This window comes from Paralichthys olivaceus, chromosome 23 (assembly GCF_024713975.1).
Source record: "Paralichthys olivaceus isolate ysfri-2021 chromosome 23, ASM2471397v2, whole genome shotgun sequence".
Taxonomy (NCBI): Eukaryota; Metazoa; Chordata; class Actinopteri; order Pleuronectiformes; family Paralichthyidae; genus Paralichthys; species Paralichthys olivaceus.
The window spans coordinates 13998485-14026041 of NC_091115.1; the positions used below are offsets into that span (position 1 = coordinate 13998485).

A 27557-nucleotide genomic window follows, 5' to 3' on the forward strand; every position below is an offset into this window, starting at 1 on the left:
CAGCACAACAATGAGGGACAATATTTAACACCTCTGTGTGTGTGTGTGTGTGTGTGTGTGTGTGTCTGAGTTTGTCCCAACCAGGCTCAGGACAGAACAAAAGAGGGGAGACATGAGCTTATTTACAATCTGAAAATGTAATGAACATCTGGACAAACAAAGTCAGAGTGGAAACTAAACCATATGAACTCCAATCATGCGTCATTCAACTGACATTTTTCTCCTTCCACGTGTTCAGACACTTCTTTTCAAAACCACTCATCCTTGCAAGTGGACATTGTGAGGATAAGTGGTCTTGCTGCCTTTATTTGTATAGCACCAAATCATAATATACATTATCTCAAGGCACTTTACATAGAAGGTCAACAGAAAGACAGAGAGAAGTGCTCAGCTGATGATGGGAGTTCAGGACTCACCTGATCCCGCAGGGACGGTGTCTGCCTCCCGAACAGAGAGTGGGAGCTGGTTCCACAGGAGAGGAGCCTGGTAGCTGAATGCTCTTGGAACCAAGACAGAGCCTGTGTTTTGGGAATGAAGTGATCTCTTTGGATAATACGGTGTTATAAGCTCTTTGATAAATGAAGGGGGTTGATGGTTAAGGGCTTTAAATGTGAGGATCAGGATCTTGAATTCTATTCTGAATTTTACAGGGAGTCAATGCAGAGAAGCTAAGACAGGAGTAATATGATATCTCCTTCTAGTTCCTGTCAGCACTCGTGCTGCGGCATTTTGGACCAACTGGAGGCTTTTTACAGACTTCCTGGGGCATCCTGATAATAAAGAATTACAGTTATCTAGTCTAGATGGAACACATTTTCTTGGTTGGAAACAACTAATAGAACGTACATACTGAGGAACTCGCACTGTGAAAACACTGCAATTCCAATTCCAACCGATATAAAAACCTGTGATTACACCATGTGTCATCATGTGGAATTAAACTGGGCACGATGCATGACATAAATCATTATTTGTAACATATCCTGGACTTGCTGACTTCAAATAATTGTGATATCAGAGATAAATACGATTGACAGGACAGATAGCATACATAACATTTTTACATGCATCTATTTTTTGTGAATCATTGGAGCTACAAAAACAGGCTATGAACCACAAACCCCAGCTGGATGGATTGACTGTTGAGATGTCCAAGTCTACAAGCACCACATTGGTTTGATTCTTCTTAATAAAAACCCTCTGAGCTCTGAAACAGCTATTTGTTTGGAAGGTTTTCACTTGTTAAATCTGATTCTTCTTCTGTGGCGTGAAATCGTTGTAAGCTGCAAAATTAATGTCACTACCTATATTTTTAAGCAAGAAGGAAATCACTTCTCTTCACAAAACCAGACGTAACACTTTTTCAAAGATTATAAAAGGATCAACACAACCATAAATAATATAAAATGACAATTAAACAATGGTTTTATTTTTTATCATAATAATCGCACTGTTTCCATAAATACAGTATCGCCTCCTGACAGCTCAAACTTTACGTGTTTACACTGTTTTTAGCCCTTCTCCGTGTATACGCACGTGTCTCTTCAGCCTTGTAGATGTAGAGAAACTCTTTTTACACAACAGACAGCTGTGCGGCTTCTCCCCGGTGTGTGTCCGGATGTGCGTGTTGAGGTCGGACGAGCACCTGAACCTCCTCTCGCAGTAGGAACAGGGGTACGGCCTTTCTCCCGTGTGGATCCGTTTGTGGAGGAGCAGCTCGCCGGACGTGAGGAAGGTCTTTCCGCACTGAGAGCACTGGTGCGGTCGCTCTCCTGTGTGAGTCAGGTTGTGCCGGATGAGGGAGGTCGACTTGGCAAATCTCTTCCCACAGCGCGAGCACGTAAACGGACGCTCGCCCGTGTGCGTATTGAGGTGCTCGCTCTGAGCACGCTTGGTTTTAAAGCTCTTGGGGCACTGCGAGCAACTGAATGGCCTGAAGTTGCTGTGGCTGCGCTGATGTCTGCCCAGTTCTCCCTGCGTGAGGAACGTCTTCTCACAGGTGGAGCAGACGTACGGCCTCTCGCCTGTGTGGATTCTCTCGTGGCGTGTGAGGCTGGCCAGCTGCGTGAAGCTCTTCTCACAGGAGGAGCACTGGAAAGGCTGCTGGCCATTGTGAGTCAGCAGGTGTCTGTTGAGAATCTGCACCTGCGTGAAGCTCTTCCCACACTCTGAACACGGGTAAGGACGTTCCTTGATGTGGATCTGCTGGTGCTTATTCAGGAGCCACACGTGGGTGAAGCTTTTGCCACACTCGCAGGAAAATGGCCGCTCACCCGTGTGCTTCATCTGGTGTCTCTTTAAATCCGACGCTCGGCTGTAGATCTTCTCACACAGGGAGCATTTGTACTGACGCCGAACCACGTGTCCCTGCCTGTGCCTCAGCCGCTCCAGGATGCTGTCGAAGCTCTCGCCACATTTCTGACATTTGTACTGACCGCTGGCTTTCTCTGATGTCTCCTCAGCGACTACGACCTCTGTCGTTAAGTCTAAGGGAGGGTTGCATGTCTGTCCGCAGGCTGTTCGCTTAAAGTGCAGTTTGAGCAAACCCATCTGCGTGAACCGTTTGCCACACTGGGGGCAGAGGAAGGGCCGTTCTCCATTGTGAATGCGCTGATGTCTTGTCAGATCCCAAGAGTTCTTGAAGCCCTTCTTACATTCATCGCAGGTGTAGGGACGTTCTCCGGTGTGCGTCCGCTGGTGACGAGTCACGTCCGAGGCACGGGTGAACGTTTTGCCGCACTCCTGACACGTGTGGGGGTCGGGCCTGTCATGGATGGGGAAAGGCTTTGGGAACTCAGGACACTGGACCCTCTTCTTTGGGGCGTCGGCCGTCGTCGCAGCCTTCTGGAACTTGCCGTATTGCTCTGGGTGACTGTGCTCGATGTGCTGCAGCAGGTAGGACTCCTGCATGTGGAAGAATGCACACTCGGAGCAGGCAAAGACCTGCGTGGACATCTCAACAGTGGTTCCTGTAGAATAACAGAAGATATAGACAAATGAGCTGTTCAATAATTTTCCTAAAATACCGACACAGTTTGTCAGGTTACTGCACGAGTCACTTTCACGTGTTTTCCGGCCTCCGTGACCACATTAAGCTGACTACTTTTAAGGAAATGTGTCCACTCTAGTCATTTTCCTAAAATACCTCAGCAAGAGGATGATACAGCAACAGCAGTAGTGGGAAGTAACAAAGTACAAACACTTCTTAAATTATGTTTCTGTAAATAACTTTATTTTTGATGACTTTTACTTTTGTTGAGGCAAATTGCTTTATTTTGCATCATCCAGCACCTCCTTCCCAACACCCCTATTCAAACACTTCATTCAACACATCTTGCCATAACCCTGTTTTTAGTGTATTGTTTTTTTTTATTATTGGAAGTAAGAGTGGTTTATTTTTAATGGTCTTCCAACTATTTTAATGTGACACGAGTCTCAGTTTGCTTTGCACAGATACAACAGGTAGAAATGGCCTTAAGAGGGCAACGTTTTACTTTTATACTGCGAGTACATTCAGAGCCTGTACTCTTAACACTTTGACAAAAAGGTTGAAACAGAACTGATACTTCTAATTGAGTGGTTTTTAACACAGGTTTCTGTACCTCTACTGGAGTACAGAGTGCGTTTACCACCTCTGGTCTTTAGCCATGCTTTGGCTGATGACAACAAAACTAAAAACAAACAAACATGAGAAGCCATCTGTTTCTTTTACCTTGTGCACCGAGGTGTTCGAGGCTTTTATGGTGTTGCAGGAGAGACCTCAGGTCATCGGGGTTGGAGAGCGACTGCAGGCAGTCCCTCAGTACTGAGGGGGCAGAGGTCAGCCATGAAACTGTCTGGTTACGGACAAACGAATGACAAAGTGTCACCGTACGATAAACTGTGAGTAATTGAAGGTTATTTCACAAGAATCATAAAAAAACCTTCCCCTCAGAAACAAACATATATATATATATATATCTATCTATCTATCTATCTATCTATCTTGTCATTTCCCACCTGAGCGAGGTCTGGTACTGGCAGAAGCTTCTCCAGTTTGGAAAGAAACTCCCACACAAGCAGCTGCATGTCTGTGTCGTAGCTGAGACCATATTCTGCTGGGAAAACCTCCTGAGAAGGACAAAAGTAACAATTATTCAGAAATCCAACAGTGGGGGTAAAATGACAGAAAACAATCAAGCGCACGACAACAATAAAATCGTGTGTTTTACGTGAAGTGTTCTTACCTGGTAAAAATGTTTCCTCTCTGCTGGGTCTTTGAGGAGTGTTTGGACAAGCTCCACAAAAATGGCCTCTTCTGCATCCAGCTCTGCATCGCCACTCTGAAATATACTGTCATTGACTCTGGGACCATCTCCAAACAGTATAAGCATCAACGCTACATCAGGACGTTCATAAGGGACAGGACACGCCATCACTTTCTGACATGTGACATGCACAGACAGCGCTGACGCGTTGTCACCTGTTCTTTTGGGAGTTGTAATGAGGCCATTGCGAAAAAACATTGCTCAGACTTACCCCTGTGTGACCTGGTGGGCGGATTCGTTCTAGGTGCGGCTGTATACACAACGTGTCGGCGGTTTCCTCATTTCTACACAGCTCAAGAATCATCTGAAGAGAGACAGCAAGACATTAAATCGGCTGTTTCCATTAAGAGTGACATGACAGTTGGATGCTTTGTCACTTGATCTCAGCTGAAACCCACCGACTCACTTTGGATCGCAGTCGGAGCAGCAGTTTGCCTCGTTGCTTTGGACTGAGCAGGTCTGGAACCGTGGCTGTCACCAGTGACACAAACTCCTCCAGCTTTTCATAATCGAGATGGTCTCTCCGCTGAGCCACCTGCCACATCGCAGCAGAGAGCAGCCGCAGAGGAGGGATCAGCAGCCTCAGCGACGACAGCGGCAGGAAGACGTCTGTACAGACAGAGGGGTCATGATGACGTTTTTTGTGCAGTACAACATAACTCGAATGTGTGCATATCTTACAATAGTGTCATTCCATTCAAAATCATCACACTTATGTTTTGCATCATTGCAGAAAGTTTTCTTGCTCATTCGTTCATGAGAAACATTTTTAATGACATTTTATGAAGCTTAACTTTGATTCCACTGTGTTGTATTTGTGATATGTGATATAATACAACTCGAAAACCACAGACTAAACTTTCTGGAGGTGTTAAAGATTTTCAACATTAACTGTTATCATAATTTTTTAAATACTGGGGATGACAGCAATTTCTCTGTGACCTATATTGAGAGAGATAAGACCCATCCATCTGTACAGTCCTCTCTACAAGTTCAAACTTCATTAGCTCATCTCTTCCTCAATCAACACTCCAGAGTTTGGTTCCCTTTGTTGATCCTGTGACCCGACCAGCGTGAAAATGAACCAGCAAAACATTTCCTATGACACCAGTGTGTTAACCTTCTGTATCACACGTCCAGTTACACATTTCAGATCGATAGAGAAACTTTTATAAACTCTGACACAACGTAAAAGGCACATAGAACTTCGTGCAAAGTTAAACTTGTGGAGAAAACTACATCAGATTTGGTTTTAGTTCTCTGTAAACTGCAGTGATGACACATCTGCTCCTCGTTTGGAGATAACATGACAAACAGAGATTCACTTCACACAACGTGACACATGATGACAAGCACCAAGCAGCATGAGCTAACAACTCTGCTGGGCTCCTCGTTGAGCTAAGTTAGCATCTTAGCCAAACACTGGATGACGCAGCTTTAACACGTCTGGCTTCAAACGTGACAGAATCAGAAATAACATGTAATAACTTACTACGATTACACTACTCGGTGATGTTGGGCGAGCGAGCCACACGCTTTTCCCGATAGCTGGAGCTACGTGCTAACGCTAAGCTAGAGGGCTAGTTAGCTGCTAGCTGCTCGGAGAAGAAGCCCAGAGAGACTGACCTGTGTTGTCCAGAGAGGAGCAGTCAGTGTTCTGCATCGTTCACACGATATGAGGTCTCTCACAGTCGCTGGTGAACCACGCAGCGGGCACGAGGTCCACCGAGTGTGGACGCAGGGTTACTCCGGCCACACTTTGAAAATTGATGCGCGTCTATTTAAGATGTTACGGTACAGGTGCTTGTCTATTTAAGATATTACGGTACAGGTGCTAGGAGCTGTTTACCGTCACTTGGTATAGAAGAAACTACTTTTCACTATGTCGCTCATATTAAATCTATTGATTCAAAGATCATTTAAAGGTGACACTCTGGTTCATGGAGACCCCCCCCCCCCCCCCCCCACTGTCACTGTGTCAAGTTAAAAAACATTTCACTGCAGTCACTTTGTCATCACAGCACTCAAAGCGTGCTCCTGCTACATCTTATTTAAATCATTGAGAGGTGGCAGACATGTTTCAACTGTCTGTGTGTCAAGTTTCAGAAGATTTCTCTCTACAGAAAGTAAAAGATCCTTTTTAAAGAATCCTCACGAGGTTCACATCAGCTTTCAAGTCATTTTACTGCAGAAATTTAGAGACAATTACAGAGAAAGTCAGCTGCTTTTCCATTAAGGCATCCTATTAAATATTCATTTAAAAAACACTCCTCAAGGAGGTGAGAGGGATTTTCACTTCACACTTGTTCAGGATGACCCCCACTATCTACATCTAAAATGTGAAGTAAATTAACTGCAGAAATCTAGAGAAAATGAAAGGGAAAATATTTTTCTTTCAGGCATCCAACTTCCTCCAATTATTATAAAGTTTTACTAAAATCCTCAAGAGGTGACTTTTTCATTACGGCACTCATAACTTGCCGATATATTATTCTTTTTAAATCATTGAGAGTTGAGTGAATAGCAAGTACCGTCACCTTTTCATCATGGTACTAATAACTTGCTCATATTAAATAAAATTATAAAGACATGTTTAAGAAATACTTTTTTTACATTTCACGTTCAGATTAAGTAATGCTCAAAAACACCCATGGGTGACACTGTTATGTGATAATATATACTTGAACTGTACCGCTAACTACAATCAGATGAGCTCCACTGAGGGGTTGGTATAAACACTTTATTTGCAGTATTTTCCCTGTGCAAACTTTCATCATTTTAGTGCGGCGAAACTACACATGTGAGTTAAAATTTTTGACCTCATTCTTAAGTGACCCCACACTGGATCATCTTGATCTCATCAAACCTGTTAGGGTTGAGATTGATCGTTTCTTTCCAGGACTCAGGTGTTGATCAAAATATTTGGAGACATTCATGTAAAACACGTAAAATATGATACAATCACTTTGTGTCAACATTAATTTTGTTTCAGTGACATCTTGCTCAGTTTCACTCTACTGGGTTACATCTATATTAATGAGAATACTTAAAATAGAATTTGAGTGATATTACATGTTCAGTATCCAAGTCCTGATGATGCCATTGCCACTTTTCAATCAATCATAAATATTTCAAATGTTTCTCTTCCACGTGGCAACGAAATAAATCCACACGTGAAGTTACAGCAGCTGGCAACAGGTCACAGGAGGAGGGAGTTGTGTGGTTCAAATCTTTGATATGAAAGCAGGAGGCTGCGTGTATAAAACCTGCGGGTACGCGGTGCGAGGCGTGGAACCATGAGATGTTGTTTTAGATAACACAGCAGCAGAAGTCAGTCAAAGCTGGGTTAGCATTCTTCACGACAGGGCGGGACCAGCACTCAGTGTCTTCAGGCTCCACAGCCCAGGAGACAAACCTTTAACAAAAACAAGGGGCAAAAATACTGTGAGGTACACAAAGGTACAGGGGATATTCAGTTTAGAGGAAAACGTAAGGTAGTTTGGTTGATGGGTGAACACAGGGTGTCTCAGAATGTCGATGCCCTTATCAACCAGATGCAACGTGGGTAATTGAAAAGTCCCAATCAAGGGAAGCTTTTACAGAAGTGTCCCAGGCAATCTGAACTGGAGCTGAATTTATGGCATGATCATTGGACAGATAGAAAATAAAGTAATTTTTTTACCACAAGCAACCAAACAAAACATTTGCCGGTTCAATCTTTTCAAATGTGACGATCTGCAGCGTTTCTTGTTTCCATAGAATTATACTGAGCATGTTTTGGTTTATTTGTTCAAACAAATCAAGATTTCTAAAGCAACTTTCTGCTGCAGAAACACTTCTGTCTTTACATCTGCTCCTCATATTTTCATCACATTACTTGATCACCCACACGCTAACAACAATAATTATCATTATCACATCCTTTATCCTCATCAGGGTTACTGTATTCATTACTACTACATACTGGTGTTTTTATAATGAACAAATCATTACATCTGTAAGTAGCGCTTACACAAGACAGTTACACAACTGTTCCTGCTGTGCTTGCTCATAGAGTTGGTCTATGATGTAGTAAGGCGTCGAGTTTTGACTTGCTATGTTAAGTGTCTTGAGATGATGCGTGTTGTAATAAAACTGAATCGGGTTAAAATGAAAGTAATCGCTGGATTCATATCATTACATGCTTGGTAAAACAATCATAGGTTGCATCACTCTCATGGGAGCACTCAGAACATATTACAGTCAGTTATTAACAACACTTTGTGTAAACAGTACACTCCTCTTCTGGTGAAGTTAATGCATGAATGAAAGAACAGTCACAACCTCACATCACACAACAAGAGCAGATGAATGAAGGACATCATCAGTAGAGTGCACGCTAACGATAGCTCAGTGGTGACCTCAGCTGTTCATCACATGGTACTACAGGCTAACTCAGACAGGTAGTACTTACGGTGAGTACCGAATAGATCAAATACTTCTGGGTCTTGGAAAGTGAAACCTGAAACACAAGTTTATCAATGACGCCTCAAAATGACCAAATCAAGCGGTGCCAGCTTCATTCATCACTTTTAACTGCGTTATCGGCTCGTGAGCTGTGGAGACTTCCGTAGCCGCCCGCTGCTAACAGCCGGAAGCTAACGAGTCTCACTCACCTGTGGCTACGGGACGATGAAATACATGACGAGGAAGAAGGCGATGTCGAAGAGCACAAACACCCAGAAGTCAAACCAGTACGAGTGTTTGGGCAAAGACACCGGAGCTTCTGATTTAAACATCCTCGCGTCTTCTCCGGACTCAGTCGCAGGAGTTGAGCTCAGTCCCATGTTTGCGTCGGTTTCCTGTCTCTTCTTCTTCTATTGGGTTTTATGGGCGGTTGGCAAACAACGATTTGGCGCATTACCGCCACCTGCTGGTACGGAGTGTCGGTTTTATTGCCAAGCAGTTACACATACAAGGAATTTGCAGGGGTTTATTATTTATTTTATATATAAAAAAAACAACCAGGCGAGGGATTGTGCAGTAAATACAGTTTGTCCGTTGTTTACCACTGGAAACAATTATATTAATATATATATTTTTAATAGTATTTTGCAAAAAGTAGGAAAACATGATACAGGAAAAAAAAAAAACATAGGATCAAGAAAGAAGGCAGCTAATTGTAAACCTTGGCATTAAAGTCAAGTTGATTGAAGAGATATCCTACAAAATAACGCCAAAAAGCAAGTGTTATTAAACTCTATTTCATTATTTAACAAAGGCAAATATCATTGAGTTAATATTAGTTTTTATTTCTTTTTCTAATTATATCCACCCTCTTTGCTGCTGTAAATTTCCCCATTGTGGAATGAATAAAGAATTATCTTATCTTATGTTGTGTTGTTTTATGTTACCTTATTTTATCTTTGCTCATTTGTGTTTAAACACTAGATGTCACAAACACATCACCATCAGCTTGTTACCCACTGGACACAGCAGTCTGTGCCTCCCGATCTGCCAACACAAGACATGACAAGTGCAATCTTTACCAGTCAGAGCTTTCAAACTGTGACTTCATGGACACATTCAATTCATAGTGTGTCACTAGCACATATAATCCTGTCCTCAAAATATAAGGTTTGATTTGTTAGATGTTCTATAATGTTACTACACAAATGCTTCTCAATGGACACAAAAGACAAGAGCTCAGCGTGTCGTTTGCTCGTGTGACACCAAATACCATTTATTAGGGCTTTACAAAGACTACAAAATCCTCCAGATGAGTTAAATCACTGTCTCTGTCTATTTACATGATATGTTACATACAAATGTACAAAATATAAAACATTTAAGGACAAATGTTTCACCCAAACAAGAAGAAAACTTTCTCTCAAACCAGAGTAAATGCTATGGTTTTCAACTGAGATGTAACTGCAGAGTGTAAGTGGAGAAAAATGACCAGTCGATCATCAGCACTGTAGATTACACTGTTACCGGTGACCAAGCTCTGAAAGCTCGGGATCTACTGGCCTACACCTAGAGTGTAGAGTAGCCCAGAGGGTTCAATGTGGGATAGCCGAGCTCAGGTTTGATACGTGGGTGTAGGTCAAGTTAAGAGCAACCCGTTACCGTGGCAACTGCTCCCTTTCGCATGCAACCGCGCGCCCTTGAGGACACGAGGTTGGTGAAGTTGGCCAGATACACGTGCGAACCACCTGAGGCTCGGCTGCGGAGACACGTGAAGCTGAACGCAGGTAGGATTGTATAGGTTAGGATTGTCCTGAGGTCGCGACAATGGGACTTGTTGGTCTCTGATGGGCTTTGACTGACTAGTAGCACCTGTTGGTCGTCGGTAAGCGTTATACAGTACGGTGACGGGTCAGCTTCAGTGCCTCGCGTAGCCGGCGAGCCTAACGTGGCGGCAAGCTTGGGTTCAAACGTCCACGGAGGAAGTGCTTCTAAGAAACAACAGGCATTCGTATAGACAGAGAGGAGCCAGAGAATATTATGGCAGGATGAGGGGAAAAGTGCCTCTTTTTTTTGTTCTCAGTCTGTGATGTCAGTGAGTTCACAAACAGTTCCTACTGTACACCGTATGCCGCCTGCATCGGCAAAACATCCAATCACCACAAGACACACAACTGTTTCTGACAGCGTGTTGAGGTTTTGCATCTCTCTTTTTTTTTTTTAAGTACAATAATTTACTCAGCGGGTTAAGCGTATTGTAACATCAACAGGGCAGAATGCATCTTTGATTCACTGTGCAAGACTTAAGTATTTACAACCCACCCCGACCTCAAAGTGTGCAAAACCAACCCACTCGTTTAAACAAAGAGAGGACAATCGAAATTCAAAATGGCTTCCGTCCAATACACGCATACATAAAGGTAAAGGTCTCTTCTCAATGCATCCCCTTTAAAAAGCTTCAAAACATGCTCATCAGGCTAGAAAACCCCAAAACAATTTGGTTGTGCTCCTGTCTGTTCAAGTGAGCCCAGCTCAACTGGGCGCAAAACAACTAAAAAACACCCCGTCCCCCTTTCTAAATGTTTTTACAATACTGGTCAGTTTTAAATTCAAATACAGCATCAACTCTTTTATACTTTGACTGTCAGAAATGAGAAAGGGCGGTTTGGAGGGAGAGGGAGTGACCACGAACTAAAGATGACAAGCAGCATCTTTGACGGAACGGGAAGCGAATCATCGCCATTCACCTTTTTCTCACTACAGCCAATGGGAGGAGGAGATGCTTTTGCACATTTAAGGCAGTGAGAAAGCACCAATATCATTGTTCCCTTATTCAGCTCTTGAGCTGAAGTAATTTTGATTTCTCTGATTCTGTAGCTCGTGGATTCCAGACGGATGCGGAGGCTGAACGAGACTCTCAAATGGGTTCCAGACAGTTTCAAGCAGGACATTGTCAGCTTCAATCATTCAATTATTACTGTTAACTAAAAATAATCACTCTTCTGTTTTCCTGTTACTTTCTAGATTTCTCTGTTGCAGCCAACTTTAACTGCTCGGTTGTCACAGGAAATTAAGCCATTTGTTCGGACCATCTGCTAAGCTCCACCCCCTTTAGATACTGTTATGTCTGTCAAGATCTCCACCTCCGCAGTTTACAATGACAAGGATAACACTTGAAATTAGTAAATTAGATTATGTGAAATTAGTATTTTCTTTAATATAAAGCTGCAGCTACTTAAGCCAACGCTATTTTCATGACTTTTCCATGGCATCGTGTAAAATTGGTCTTGACTGTGCACTTTGGCAGCTGCATACGTTACATCATGCTTTATCATGCGTCCCAGGAAAGCCCACTTGCAGAAACTGATTTACGTATATAAGCTTATTAGCACAGTGGTTCATATTATTCACATGGTTAAGCTAGGTAGTGAGACATGCGCACTTTTGCTCTTGTGTTTCTGGTTTTGAAAAAGCTCAAAAATGACACCACCCTAAAACTGTTCCAATGCTGAGTGTCCAAAGCTTGACAGACGTGATTGGACAATCATTGATTGGGGGAGGAGCTTAGCAAATGATCAACTGATACAGTTGTGTGTTTGATCAAAAGAGGGAGCGCTGTGACAACATGCTTCTGGTGTGAGGAAAGCTCAAACAACTTCATCCAAGTCTACAACCACGGTCGCTTCTGCATTGTGATGGGAAGTCTGTGTCTGAGTGTGTGTGTGTGTGTGTGATGTGAGTGTGTGATGTGTGTGTGTATTTGGCAGTAAATCAAAGAGAAACATTGGCACTCGTCCATTTTTTCTTCACAGTAGCGATGTGGCTGGATGACACAAACATTGGTTGTGCTTGTTGGCGTGCAGGGCAGCGGCGAGCGGCTTGGCAGTGCCTGAAACTGATGAGGTTCAGGGCTGGAGACCAGCACCGTGAGGCTCAGCTGTCCACTGAGCTGGAGGGACGCATGAGTGTGTGTGTGTGTGTGTGTGTGTATGCCAGTATTTTATGATAATGTTAGCGTTGTGACTCTAACATTAGAGGTGTAGAGGCTTTGCCATCATGGAAACACAGAATTGCACAATTTATGTTTAGAAAAAGCAAAGACACAAAAAGGTGATAGTATTAAACAACGAGACAAAAAAGTTTTCTTCAGCCCGACCTGACTCTAAATCAGTAACTTGTGTGAAGCCAGTTCAGCAAACTGCAACAAACTGCTGGTCTTTGACAAAATCAATCTGATGCTGTGATTAACTCAATTTTTAAGAGCTAAGAGCCTCCAGGATAGCCACCAGAGGGCGCTGTATAGCCCCCCCCAAAAACTGTGTTGTCCTCCTCCTGTTGGACATCAGGTACCTCAGAGGTGTTACAGGTACCATGCCTTGCTCAAGGACACTTTGGCAGGCTGGATTATTGGTCAAATGAAGGCTCGGACTGATTAAAGCCTCTGATTAAAGGAAAATCTCCCCCTGCTGCCTGTTTATAAGTGCATTTATGTGTATGTGTGTGTTTGTGTGTGAAGCACCTCTTTAAACAAGGAAAGACATAAGAAACAGAACCTGTCCCCGCCCTTGTAAACATCTAAAGATAAATCTGGGTTTTAACGGAACAAAAATCCAGTTTTGTCACGTCGACCTTCTCCCCTTCTCTCTGACACTTTAACGACCATAGTTGAGGTCGTGGAGAGTAAACAGTGGCTCGTCACGGCTGAGCACAAACCTTTTACTCTTTGGAATTCAACTTCAGAGAAAAGCCCCGTCTAAAGATATTTGAAAAGTTGTATTTTTAAAATGTGATACATCCATTATAGATTACTCACTAACTTCTCTGTTTGATGTCAGCGAAATATAAATGATCCAACCTGAATGATTGTTTTCCATATAATAATGTGATTTAATATTGCACTATCCTTATGTAGAAAATAGGTGTTTACTGTGAAATGATGGATGTAACATTTTGGATGATAAAACTTTTCACATGTCATCGATCTGCGCACTACTCCGTATCTGACAGCGTTGGAGGTTCAAATGTTCCCCGGTTCGTGGGGTCTGAGGGTGCAGTGTGTCCCAGCGCAGCTCTCGCTCTCATAGTGCCGACTCCAGTGAGGAGTCCAGCTGGTCGTCATGGTGACTGGTGCTGTCACTGTCGCAGCTCTGTGTGCTGGAATAGTTAGCTGCCTCCTGCAGCCGTAGCAGCATATTCATCTGCAAACACAATGCAGCAAACAGATTGATAACAGAGACTGAGGATGGAGAACTAAAGACAGATCAAGCATGACAGCTTCAAATACATGCACAGACACAGATATAGTAAAGTGTTAGTCGGAGGTACTTAGACTTAACTAAGCTAACTGAATCCAAGCTATTCCCTACACTCACCAATTTACATCTATAAGCAGGACAAAATATTAGGACCACTTTTCAATATGGTGTTATTCTGTAAACTCCAGTTAAAAGCCATCGTCTGCTACAGCCTATTTTCCTATTTCAAAACTAAGGTTCAGATTTCCAAGTATATCTAAGATGCCACTGTACTTACTACATCTAATAAATACACACACACACATTAAAGAACAACTCGGAGTAAATCACCACAATAACACAGTAGAACCTCTCATCCTGGTAACAGAGCTAATGGTCTAAATAATGCAACAGTGCTGCTGCATCTGGCGCATTGCTTCAAGAGTTCCTAAAATGAGTCTTGGCACACCTGCGCTCAGAGTGGACACACACACACACACACACACACACACACACACACACACACACACACACACACACACACACACACACACACACACACACACACACACACACACACACACGCTAAATCAAGCCAGTTGTTTTTGGATGACTAACCTTTAATTCCTTTTGGGCTGCAATAACCCCCAAATGGAAATTAATTTTCTCTCTCTCTCCCTCTCCACCCGTCTACTCTCTCTCTCTCCACCCGTCTTCTCTCTCTGAATCTTCCTCAATAATTGATCCTCTAGTGTGTGTGTGTGTGTGTGTGTGTGTGTAATGAGTTGATACTACCAAGCAACTTCACCTGCTTGTTTTTTTATTGTTTCTTACTTTGCAGAAGAATGGACACTTCGTTCTATGGGAACCAGAAACCTTGACTTGAGGAACTCTATGATATGAATGTATATAAATATTTGATCTATTGAATTAAATCCCTTGATTAATGGGTAATGATCAGGGACAAGTTATTTTACCTAATTTTCTCATTTTAATTTCCTGCCTTGTTGCAATGTAAAATAGAGCCTGGCTCCTTAACATTCCATTCGTTTTTTTCATTATTTTCAGCTTCCTTTTATTAAATGCCCCAAATAAATGTAACTCCCCACAGTATGTTCCTCAATTGCACAGATTAATGTCTGTCTGTGTTGCTTCTTGTGTTTTCTGTCTTCCTCACCAGTGGGTCTCCCTCAGTGTCACTCTGAGACACTTGCTTAGATGAGGCTCCCTCCTTGGATGAACTGTAGCCATCATATCCTACATCCTCCGGCCTCAACTGGAGCAGTGCCTGGCCATCCTGCTGCAGCGCAGCAGCGTTCCAAGGATACGTGTCGTTCACCCACTTGGACGGATCCTCCCATGCAGCTCTTTTGCCGTAAAGCTGTAGATTGACCAAAAGGGGAAAAGACGTATGGTTGACATTGAATAATGAAAAATAGCTTGTGATCACCTGTCCAACATAAGCATACAAAGTTGTTTTTTGATGATGCAGGGAGTCATTTTGATTTGACTTATGTTTTGTCTGTGACATATAATAAGTTGAATAAAACGAATAATATTTCCCTTTAAAATTTAGTGGAGTACAAGGATGAAGTAGCAGAAAATTTAGAGGGACAGTAACTACCGCACTGCTGCGGTCTCTTATTATGCTTGAGAAATTAAAACAGCTTAGTTACATTCAAATTAAGTAATTTATATTACGGTTATACAGTACGATCATTGATAACAGTGCAGATTTATAAATCACTGTATTTTATTTTGATTTTATTTTTGCAGCTGGTGGAAAGACCTTTAAAATATCCTTCTCGTGCTGAAAGATACTTTGGCTGATGGTCCACAAAACACCTTTTAAGGATCATAGGACGTACCTGAAGCCCTTCCCTGACAGCTTCCAGGAGGTAGGGTACCAGAGAGTAGTTCCACAGGTCAGTGAACCAAACCCGAGAGCCTTCGACATCCATGGGACAGGACAGGAAGAGACGGGGGCCTGCGTGGACAAAAGAGCCCAGACGATGAGGGTTTGTTGGATGGAAGAAGGCGAGACAAAAGACGTGCTAATAACATAGGCATGCTAATTTGAGCGATACTCAATAGCTTCAATGCATTTGGATTGCTAATGTTCAAAGACTGAATATTAGCGTATGTTTGAAAAGACTGTGGTTAAAATAAGTATGTGTGTGCATGCTTCAACTGACCTATGGTGACATCGGAGGAGCTGTGTGCCTCTAGGAAGCCGTTGAGATGCTGCCAGGTCTTGGGGATCCAGTCAATGATCTTAATCAAGTCATTGCTGCGCATGTTTTTATTGATCTCTGTCTCTATCAGCTTTCGGCGCAGGAAACGGCCCAAGAAACCTTTGATGGGCTCGGTGTGGTTGGTGCACAGCACCCACCTACGACAGGAGAGAAATAAAATCAGTGAATCTCAAAATTCATTGGAACATGAAACTACATTTCTTATCAAGCCACATAGACTGTTTCTCGTGCTGCTTTCTTGCAAGCATATATCACTTCACTATAAAAACTAAAAATGTTTGGCTCGTAAAAGCTTTCACTAATGACTTAATGTTTGCCAAATCATCAGCTAGTCAAATATGCCAACCAAAAGGATCCAACACTGATAACATGCACAATAGTTTAATTATCTAAAAGATGTAATTACAGCACTCCCTAGTGAAGAATGTTTTTCATTTACAATCTGTGAGAACTAAAATGCTGTTAGAAAATGAAAATCAAACACGTCAGCTGAGAGGTGAAATAAAAGGAAATTCTTCTTCTTCTTCATCTTTCGGCTGCTCCCTTTTCGGGGTCGCCACAGCGGATCATCTGCCAATATATCCACTACCCCTCCTATTTGTGATCCGCATGTTTGTTTTGGCACAAGTTTTACACCGGATGCCCTTCCTGATGCAACCCTCACCATCTATCCAGGCTTGGGACCGGCACTAGAGCTACCCAAAAGTGTGTCCCTAGTGGCTGGTTTGTGAAATAAAAGGAAATTAAGTAAACCAAATTAGTTTGTGGAATCAATCACATTTGAACACATTACAACATCAGTAGTTTAACCTCAGCATAAACCACCAATACCACAACATACTGAATTCAAACAGTGTAAATCAAAGTTAAAGACATGTCACTCACCTGAAGTTGTGGTGCAGCTCGAGGTTAGGAGAGGAGGAAACTCCCTGGTTCATGGTCCCAATGACGTACGGGCTAAAGGAGACAAGGAGAACAAAACACATTGTTACCCACAACTGCTGCATTGTGTTGCTGCTGGGTCAGTAATGATGGACACGAGCGTGGCCTCCCTGTAAGTCACTGCCTGTGTTTTCATTTCTCCTGGGCACAACGAGTCACGAGTGCTCCGACTCACCATTTGTGGTACTTGCAGTTGAGGAAACCGTTGAATATGTCACTGAGGGAGCCGATATGGTGGAGGTTATCCAGGATGACCACAGTGGGGAGCTCTGTGTCCGTCTCCTCAGAGTTGCACTGCTCAGCCAGGTTGGACAGGTACTGACGCAGATCCTGGGAGAAGGGCAACATTTGTCACCGTGTGAACCCTAATTTAGATGCAGCTCTTTGAAAGGCTCAAGGTGTATGTCAGATGAATAATTTGGTGACGGCTCCCACTACCTCTTTATTTACGCTAAACTCGAAGAAGGTATTGACATTTACAGTAAATCACCATCCTCTAGCTGATATTCACAGAAATCACGAGTTTAATAACAGACATGACATTTACTGCTTGCGAATCTGCATTTTTCTCTCTCTGGACGAACTTTTATAAAAACTACAAATTAGTAAAATTGATTTGTCTCTGAATCTGCGGTTAACGTGATCAAAAACACCTTTTGATGATATAACTCCCACTCTGAGGCCCATTATTTAAATGTCTGTGAAGATTCTCGATCATCCAGGTTGTGGTATCTTCAGAAGTTGTACAAGTATACGTAGTCAACAAGACTTTGTTGTGTGTATTACAGACTAAAGGAAGGTTTCAAGCATTTCATCTCTGGGTCTGTACTTGTGTTGAGAGTTGATTGTGTATTATTATTTATCCCCAAAGATAATAATAAACCAACAGAGAAAAATGTCAGGTTGTAAATTCAGTCCCCGAGGATCAAAGCAATATTTTTTTTCCAGAGATGCTTTTGTATGAGCATATATTAAATAATTTGAGGTGGAGGTGGCAGAGAGACCAACTACAAGCTACACTGTAGCAATGCATTGAGAATCCATATTTTCAACATGAGACTTCTCTGTTCTTGTACCTTGCTGGAGTTCTGGTCCACGTTGAAGCTGGCCACATTGTGCTCAGTCACCTCCTGCCCCATCTGGGAAATGATGTACTCGGCCAGCTTGGCAGCCAGGAAGGATTTGCCAGTGCCGCTAGGTCCTGAGAGGATGATGCGTCGGTGCTCCATCAACAGGTTGAGGTACCGCTGGATGATGGGTTTTGGGATGAGCGTGTCAAACACCAGACTGTCTATACTATTCTCTCTCACTCCTAGTGCGAAGGAAGAAAGGAAAAACGGAATGAGAAAGAAAAGAGTGAAAATCAATGTAGTAATGTCTTATATTGTTATGTGCAAGAACTCAAGAAATGCTTTTGAAGGTTTATAGTGAAATCAAACCAGACATTAATCGGGGTAACAATCACAAACACTTCTCTTGAGAATGTGAATCTGCTGTAATCCTGGAATAAAAGCTCCTTGCTTTGTACCTTTGAGGTTGACCTTGATAATGTTGTTGTCGCCCACCAGGTAGCCGCAAGGCAGCAGCTCAGGCACTTCAGAGGCGTGGGCGCGAACCACCTCACCCATCCTGTAGCAGACAATGCTGTCTGAGTTGAGACCCAGGCTGGTCAAAGGGTCCACCCGAAATACATACTCCTGCAGGGAGGGAGGAGTGAAAAATGAAGAGCTGCAATATTGATCGTGCTTAAAATATGTTGTGGCTCTGAATTGTTGTTGAAAGAGAACTGCAGTTACTTCTCATATTGATTGTGTATCTTGCTGTGTCTGTCTGTGAGTCTTACACCATAAGTCAGACAATAGTGACGTTGGAGAGGTGATGCATACTGTCATTATACAAATAGAACAGTTCTGATCCTTGACCTGGTTTTATCACTCAAGCATGGTTTAGGTTTATAGTTCACCATCAAAGAACTCCATCCATTATCTATACACCCTGTACAAGTTGCCATATCACAGGGCAAACTGGTACAGAGACAAAAAACCTTCACACCTACCATTCAGTGTTCAACTTATCAAACCGAAGATTAAGTGATTTTTTAAGAGGAAAAAATATAAACATATTACATAATAATACAAAAGAACTTCATCCACAGTTAGGATGTGGTATATGAAATTCAAGTCCAGGCGTTCATGTGAATAGTAAGTAATGAAATGTCTTTATTAAATATAGGCCTCAGCATGGATAGTAGTTGTATTTCAGAGTAAATGAATGAGCCATAATAATTTTTATAACACCTTTTTGAAAAACTACCTGTCAAATCATCTACAAGATTCAATAAGACCAGAGGGAGATCAGATTTCTATTCTTTCGTTATGAAATGCTATATTATGCATATTGGCTCTGTGATGTTAATAAAAGGGAACAGTCACCATTTAAGCTACTAGAAATATTTGTGCTTCTCTTACAACATGTCTGTCTGCTGTTACTATTATCTACCAATACCCGACCTGCTTTGATCAAAGACCTTCAATGTTTACCTTGAAGAGGCGTCGGATGACCCCGTCCAGCACGTCCCACTTTGTTTTTCCGCTCACTCCTATTGACCCAATCAGGTACTGCTGGCATTTTGTACCCTATGGTGTTGTCAGATTAATAAAAACACAGGTATCAGATTTGTTTGCAGCACCTTTAACTGGCAGAAATAAGAAAATAATGTTAAGTCTTCATCCACTGACCTTAGTGGTTTTTGGCCCACTGCTGACGGTGACCACAATCCGCACGCTCCGGCCTTCTTTGCGTAGATTGCCCTCATAGCTGTCATCCAGCAGAATATCTGAAAATAAAACTTTTGGTTAGAAAACACAACCAACTTTGATCTGCCAGAGACTTAATTCATTATAAACAAACTCGCCCTGGCGGCCAGCAAATTATAGCTGGGAATGGACAAACAGACCCCAAAGTAAAAAAAAATGTTAATTGGTTTCTTTCATGTGATAATTACTTTTACATTTAATCTGTGCTCTCATACAGAATGATTTCTAGTGAGTGTGCAGAATGATAATGTAAGATGAACTGCGTGTTGGTTAATGAAATTGAGTGAAGGGAAAGACAAAGAAAAGGGAAATGAAAAATCCTTTGACAGATGAAAGTTCAGTGAGTTACAGAAGATCTAGCTGACAATGTATGTCAACATCAACATGGAACCAAATATTTAACTACTGAGTGGAAATCGGACACCCAACACATTTCTTCACCAACAGCAGCAGGAATATTTCTCATGTCTCATCAGCAGCTTGGTGTGTTTAGATTGAGGATTTCAACATATAAATTACTTTATGCATGATTATTCAGCATCATAATAAGTTTTAGCTGTAACCACTCTAAAAAACAATGAGCCAAAATACTAAAAGTCCTGAGGAGTCAGGTGCTACTTCTTTGCAGGTTCTTCTCTACAAGCGACCCTACTGACACACAAGTAGTCACGTTATTCACTGTTCGTATATAGGAATATTAGTTACAGTAGCTTTAACGTTTAGGAACTACTACTTGTTCACTGTGAACAAGACATAAAAAATCTATATCGTTGGATGTAGTGTCAAAAAACTGTTGTTATCGCTGTAAACAACTACTTTCAATTAAAAGTAGCTAAAGCCTGTTGCTTAATGTCATTCAATCACATCATCGTGTTGTATTTGTGTTCTGCTTGGCTTCAGCCTGTTTCAGCCCTTTATCTGTTTGCTTTTCTTCTGCTCTCTGTGCTCACATATAAAATGTTTTAACATCGAAAAATCCCAATAAAGCTTTTCTCATCCCTGTTTTACTATTTTTGTTGTCAGACAACAGAACAAGTCGGAAATAGTGACTGAAAGTCAGTCTAATAAAACAACATGTCACTTCCAATTTGCTGCCGCACACTGTTAATACACTGATTTATAACTGCACTATACAAACCCATCGACCTTAGACTGAGGGAACCAGAAGTGCAAAAATGCAAACTTATTTCTGGATTTCAGGACTCATGCAGCACTGATAGAAACAGTTTGCACCGATACATTTGGAAAGAGCAGCAGCCAACAGGGAACCTTCAACACTTGGCTGGATGACCAGTGGTGTAAGGTCATCAGTCACTGACATTGGCTTTTATGAGACTGGTCTCACTGCAGCAGTATAATATATAAACATGTTATAAAACTGCAAATAAAGAACACTGCATTATTTAAGTAGCTGTTTCTATATTGGTCCGGTTTGTCTCATTTGTTTTCTGTCACCTTTAACCTTTGACAACAATCACACCACTAACAACTTGAACCATAAATCTTTTCATTCTTTTATTCCCAGGCTCCATTTTGGAGAGGGAAGTGAGTACTTTGTATTCAGCTGGCTTCCTTTAGCTGAGGGCTCTGTGTTGGGGTGATAACGGCCCGCTGGCCTACTCGTCTTCCCACGCGTCACTGCACTTGGCTCATCCCTCCATCAATTAACGAGGGCCTGAGTCCTCGGAGAGAGCTGTGCCTTCTATGTTAATTATTGGACAACTGAGAGGAACAAAACTCTTTCAGTTCTCAAACGGAGCAGGCCTGCAGAGATTTAACTCATGTTCGCGCTCATGTTTGGGTGTGTGTGTGTGTGTGTGTGTGTGTGTGTGTGAGTGAGTGTGTGTGCAACAGGCTCCTGCTGGGTTATGAGCCCTCGCAGATGAGAGAGGAGCTGTTTCATCATTTCGTGCAGCTCCTGCGGATCACTTCCCAGTGCAAACACAATTCTCTCACATTTACTGAGGCATGTGCGGAGAGAGCTAATCCAACTTGATGCTGCTTAAAAAAACTTCTGCCCTGAGAGCTGCGGCAGACCATGCACAGTGTCCTACGGCTTAACTAAACAGAAGAGCATAGCACTTACAATGCCATGGATGGAGATTTTATTATTAATAGCTGAATATACCTTTTTGAAAGAACAAACAGCTTTTCTTAATACGAAATATTTTAAGATGTACTATTGAAGATTGTCAAGACTGACTTCTACTGCTCTCACACTTACTGCAGTCACCTCTCAGAGCAAGCTGCAACCTGTGAACACTGATCCACACAGACACAGATTGATGCACTGCAGACACCAGCCCGGACACTGAACTGACCTGACATGATGGTGTCAGTGATGTTGAGGTTATTGAGCGACAGCCCCAAGGACTGACGCGAGGAGGACGAGGAGGTGCTGGAGGTCTCAGAGGGCGGCCGGGCGGTTTTGACGGGTGTGGCCGTGGGCGTCGCATTACCACTGGACTTGAGACGATCATTTTCTGCTTTCAGCATCTCAATCTCATTCTGGTCATTGAGAAAAAGAAATACGATTAGAACACAATCTAATAGATGCATATATTCAAAGACATTGGTAACAGGCTGCTCACACTCAGGCTGGCCAATGTTGTTATTAGGAATCAGTATTTCTGGAATTATGGGCTGTAAGCAGCTTTCTGATCTTCAAGGCTCTCTTTGTACTGAAGGTTAAGTCTCAGATAAGGAGCCTTACATGATCCCTGCATCTGAGGAGAGACTATGGGCTTCTACAGACGAGCCGATCCACATGCACAAAGATCCACTTAACACAGACTTCTGTGGTAATGCTCTTTGAACATTCGCTTCTTTAAAGAATATAAAATGAAAAAGCAGAAGTGCAGATTCTACTGTGAAATGATGGGTGGCTTTTGCTGCACTATATCAATAGGAATGAATTAACCAAATGCATTTATTTGCAGAGAGAGGGTTAGGGGTTAGATATATTTTTACTCAGCTTCACAGACAGTTAAACAATTCCGACTTTATGAAAAGTGTTCACCTTGACAGTGCATTCAAAACCGAGACTGTGAAGAGTGTTATTTATTGGAGCTTATGAATCTCTGTGCACATTGTGATCACAGGAAAGTTAATCAGCAAAATAGCCTATGCTATTTTCACATTTTGGAATTCTTGCTGATAGTTGTTACCCCTATGATCTCTGTATATTAAATGCAGCAGCCGGTGAACTTAGCTCAGGAAACTCATTTACCTTGGAAACTCATTGATGAAATAGCATGGCAAATTGTTGTTTTAAAAAAAACAAGATTTAACTTGATAACTGAAATGCTTTTAATATTGTTTCCTTCCATCAGCGTCTTTCTGCTAAGTTCTTCTGAGGTTAAAGGTCACTGGGAACATTGCAGTGTCGGTGTGAGGTGTACACTGCAGACAGTGAAAGCAACTATATGTTTGAGTGCTATATCTCCTGCTGCCCTGCTGGTGCCCTGTCACTAAGCCTCTGAATGCATTGTTAACATCCTCACTGGTAGCTGTCATGCTTCAGTGCCCTTGGGGAGAATCACACCACTTTCCTCCAAATAAATTGTACCAAGAGAAGTTTTGCCTGTCTGAGCCTTCACAGAAGAAGAATCTGTGACACAACAAAAGGTGTTTCTGTCTCCAAAAGATGTCTCTCATTTGATATGAACTAAGAATTTGTCAAAACATAGGTTTTCATATCTTTTCTCTACAACACAGAGTATAGACTAAAAGGCAATTTGAATTTACATTTGAGACATCTGTTTCTTATAACCACACTCCCCAGGCAAATGGGCAGTTAGTCATGCTGTCCCATGCAGTTTACCTCAGTGTCAAGCATAAATAGACCCAGCGGGTCAGTATATTCCCACCTGCATGCGATTCATGGCCTCTCGAATCTGGTCAAGGTGGTGGGCGGAGCTGAGCGCCTCCAGGCGAATGTCTGTCAACTTTAACTCCTTCTCTCTCAACTCATTCTTCAGCTGGAGGATAATTTCAGCCTCAGCCTCGGTGCATTCGCACAACCTGCAACCGGGATTACACACAAGGAGGAGGAGGGGGTCACCTTGAAGGTTATACCAAACACACACACACACTCAAAGGAAATGAAAGAGCTTTAGTTTGAAGTTGTGAAGTTTGGAGGGAGGCTGGAGTCAGTGGTGAAAACTGTATGGGTAGGGACAACAAGGAGGTGAATGAGGAAGTGAGGCATTTGGGACGGCGAATCCTTCGCATTTACAATACTCCACAAATATTCCAGCAGTGGTCCCAAACCTTGCACAGTTTTTTAGGTTCGCATGTTGGATTATCACATTGTGATTTTTCTTCTTTGTGATAGTTATTAATGTACAATATGTGATTTGCCTTTATATAAACAGTAAAAATGCAGGAGACCTCATTCACTGTAGGATTTACAGAAACTAATGTGGTAGTGGCGCCATAATTATGTATACATTTTCATTATCAGCAGGCAGAGATCTAAAACGGTAACTCACGTTAGACACTATGCTAATTTACTACATCAAAAACCATTCAAAAACCATGTTGGACATCTCAACAAAGGAGCTCAGCAGCTACCACACAGTGGATGTGCACAATACTTGCATGCTTACTATATCATGAGGAGTGGTATAGAGCCAATATGCATTGGCATTAGTATAATAATTGTCATCCTTAATTCAACCAACTACTACTCTCCCTTAACTAACTTAAGGTTCTGATTCAGTTTGTGTGCCAGTGAAGTTCATCACCTCTCACATGCGGAGGTTTTTGCAGCATTAGGATGCAAAAGTAAATCACACCAACACACCCCACTGCACATACAGTCCCTGGGAGCATGCCACACAGTGCCTGTTACCGAGATCTGTGCTTGTAGACCACGTGGCCGTTTTGCTTTTTCTTTGGTGTCCAAATAGGGGAGGACTTGCTATCGCAAATGCACTTGCTACAGCAGGTGGAGAAATGTTAAAGAGAAGTATGAACAGAAAGGTCAAAGGAAAAAGAAAAGAAAAGTGAGGAGAGGGATTAAAGACATTTGTGAAAAAACAAAAAGTAAAAGTGAAAATAAATTTAGACAACAAACTGTGTAAAATGTACAGATGCATCGATATGCACATGTGTGTGTAACTTTCATACAAGTACGCACATTTGTGTGGGAGTGGATGTGGGTGTATACATTTGTGAGAGGCTGCATGTGTGAAAACTCACTCTGTGGTGGAGGGCGAGGAGTGCAGCGTGGCGATGCTGCCTTGCCTGTTGTCATGCTGCAGTTTGGGTGAGGACGGCAGTGAGTCGGTCATCTCCTCCATCTCGTCATGGGCCGACTGGGATTTGGTTTTTTTCTTGCTGAACGCCTGCTTGAAGGAACTGCGTAACTGCAAGACAGAAAACAAATACACAAGGGCAAAGACGTCAATACTGCCACCCAACGATTGCATTGAGCACATCATGCCAGATACTAAGAGTAAGTTCAGGTGACATCACATCCTGCCAGATCAGGAAGTCACTCTGTGCTGTGTCCAAGCAATAGTCACTGTCTGGTTTAGGTAAAGAGGGAGTCAGAAAGCAAGGCCGTAAGTAGAGATGGAAATGAGAGATGGAGAAGGGGAGTTCAGGCTTGAAGGCTTTAATAACCCTAGAAATTAAGGCTGAACAGGCAATCAAATTAACAAGAGAGGAAGAAAAAGGGGAAGACGAGGAACAAAGGGGGAGGGTTGCTGTTTCCATGCCGACGTTTCCAGAAAAGAGAAAGAAGAGCTTGCTCTGAGAGGGAAAGAAGAAGGAACAAATAAGGTAGAAGGAAATGGGGAACAACCACAGCAAAGAGAAGACACTCTGGAAGCCACTGACCTGAGCCGGGATGGAATCAGCCACCTGAAGATGCAGAACACACCCAACGTTAAGCCACACAAACACATACTACTGCTTGCTGAGTCAGGCTAATTGCTGTAAATGTGTGGGATTTACTGAGCAACTGTATGATTTCACTCTGAGGAAATACAGTTATTGCTTTTGCAGGGATTATGACAATAATGATGAGTGCTATAATGATGACAGTCAGTCTTTTTTTTAATCTCCCATTTATGTGAAAGAGACATTCACAGATCAGTTTATCTCTGGATTGTTGACATCCTTTGGTTAACTACCACTTAAAAAACAGTGATTTTCAAATGGTGACTCATAAAGAGGAAGCACATATGACTATTTTTAATGCCATTGACTTCAAATGACATGCTCAAATGAATTTAAAGCATTTTATAATGCCACCTGCAGTGCATGGTACCAAATAAGAGTTACAGTATAAAGCATGTTGTTCTGTGGAACCAGTATGAATCATTATCATACAATAATAGACCACACAAATACAGCACAAATGTACAACATAAATTAAACCTTTTATTACTGCCTTGCATTCTGGAATAGGCTCCAGCTGTCAATGGATAGTCTTCACAAGAAATAATAAGTATTGAAGCCTTTATAATGCTTACTCATGTTTACAGTTATTAGTGTATCATATATCATACAATATATATTAGCATATATTAATGTATTATTATGCTGAATAATAATAATAATAACTAAGGAACTGACCCTGAATCCACGTCCTGCTTGAGGACGCTTCAACAGGTCAGATGTTTACTGGCACAAAGTTTGTGCCTCACTGAAGAGCAGTCAACATATTCATTGCACTGTCCCTCTGCTGCTGCCCTGCTCCAATGACTTGCTATTTTTTTGCTCATTTCAGATCCCACTTCCCTCAGTTCAGCTACATCCTTGTCTGCATCCACGTGCACACAAAGGCAAAATTTATGCAAATGAATAATTAATAGCTGCTTAAATAAGGGATTGATTTGTATTCATGAGCATGACTCCAATTTTTTGTGGGTCTCACTTAACATGGCAGGCTTGGGTGTCACACTCTGCGGTGAACTTTTGGGCTGTTTGCATGCATTTCATTTCAAGGGCAGGCGTTTTGTATTGCAGCAGAGATCGAGAGCTGGCTCTGGCCCTGTGAGCTTTGGATGAGATGAAACTTCTAATATGTCATCTGTCTGACTCAGTGGGCTGCAGCAAATAAGCTTTCAGCCAGGGACACTGAGCTGCTATTGTAGAGTGAAGCAGAGAGCAGCAGCATCAGAGAGGACAGAGGCAGAGGAGGGAGCTTTATGGTTGTGGATGTACATTTTTAGACTCGATTTGTGGGTATTTATGGACAAATTCCTCAGTAGAATGAGAAACAGAAGATGGGTACTGCATTAAGCAAATGTTCTCTTTGTCTAGATTTCAACTCCATAGCAGGTGCAAGTACATTATGGACACCGAGCCACCAGAGAAGCACTATTTCATCTTTCAAGAAAAGAAACACCAGTGAAAGTACAAACCTCCAAACTTGACCGAGTCCAGTTGAATAATTGAGGGATCAAGAACCCTCTTCAAAAGTACAGGAGCTGTTAAGGCAGGTGTGAAAGTTTCTCTCCTGCCCAGAGTTTCCCATTTGTCACACCAATTCAGAGAGCTCTTCTCAAGCCTCTGGGCAACTATCACCCTGGTTACAAGCCG

The 27557-nt window shown here is 42.3% G+C and overlaps 2 protein-coding genes across 26 annotated transcripts in view; both read right to left on the minus strand.

The window, feature by feature from the left end:
- Positions 1-1407: 1407 nt before the first annotated feature.
- LOC109645754 (zinc finger protein 345-like) lies at positions 1408-9190 on the minus strand. Of its 4 annotated transcripts, XM_069520074.1 has the most exons (9): positions 8963-9184; positions 8761-8808; positions 5934-7722; positions 4714-4916; positions 4519-4611; positions 4227-4322; positions 4000-4110; positions 3713-3836; positions 1408-2969 (listed from the first exon to the last, which is right to left on the minus strand). In XM_069520074.1, the coding sequence occupies exons 3-9, from the start codon at positions 5968-5970 to the stop codon at positions 1501-1503; spliced, it is 2133 nt and encodes a 710-aa protein (XP_069376175.1). In that variant the 5' UTR covers positions 5971-7722; positions 8761-8808; positions 8963-9184; the 3' UTR covers positions 1408-1500. The 4 variants fall into 4 exon arrangements, with proteins under 4 accessions (XP_069376175.1, XP_069376174.1, XP_069376177.1 ...); XM_069520073.1 differs by lacking the exon at positions 8761-8808 and having other exon boundaries at positions 8963-9190; XM_069520076.1 differs by lacking the exon at positions 8761-8808 and having other exon boundaries at positions 4706-4916; positions 8963-9190.
- An 810-nt stretch (positions 9191-10000) lies between these two features.
- Positions 10001-27557, minus strand: part of nav3 (neuron navigator 3) — a 383327-nt gene continuing 365770 nt past the window's right edge. For 16 of the 22 annotated variants that reach the window (XM_069520097.1, XM_069520098.1, XM_069520095.1 and 13 more), the window contains 15 exons: positions 25848-25871; positions 25206-25372; positions 24856-24942; positions 23870-24023; positions 22322-22508; positions 19923-20020; positions 19725-19820; positions 18713-18881; positions 18261-18496; positions 17360-17514; positions 17128-17199; positions 16183-16379; positions 15856-15974; positions 15165-15368; positions 10001-13951 (listed from right to left, as the gene is read on the minus strand). In XM_069520097.1, the coding sequence (XP_069376198.1) occupies positions 13832-13951; positions 15165-15368; positions 15856-15974; positions 16183-16379; positions 17128-17199; positions 17360-17514; positions 18261-18496; positions 18713-18881; positions 19725-19820; positions 19923-20020; positions 22322-22508; positions 23870-24023; positions 24856-24942; positions 25206-25372; positions 25848-25871 (2085 nt within the window). In that variant the 3' untranslated portion in view covers positions 10001-13831. The remainder of the gene's footprint in view (positions 13952-15164; positions 15369-15855; positions 15975-16182; positions 16380-17127; positions 17200-17359; positions 17515-18260; positions 18497-18712; positions 18882-19724; positions 19821-19922; positions 20021-22321; positions 22509-23869; positions 24024-24855; positions 24943-25205; positions 25373-25847; positions 25872-27557) is intronic. The other 6 variants (XM_069520091.1, XM_069520087.1, XM_069520099.1 and 3 more) reach the window with 3 other exon arrangements.

Bases quoted from the DNA above. Each gene is read 5' to 3' on its own strand.
- LOC109645754 (XM_069520073.1), bottom strand. From the start codon at position 5,970: ATGCAGAACACTGACTGCTCCTCTCTGGACAACACAG. The intron at 4,323-4,518 runs GTAAGTCTGAGC...AGTATATTTCAG, and splicing joins GCCCACCAGGTCACACAGGG to AGTGGCGATGCAGAGCTGGA. The intron at 3,837-3,999 runs GTGGGAAATGAC...GTCCGTAACCAG, and splicing joins CAGTACCAGACCTCGCTCAG to ACAGTTTCATGGCTGACCTC.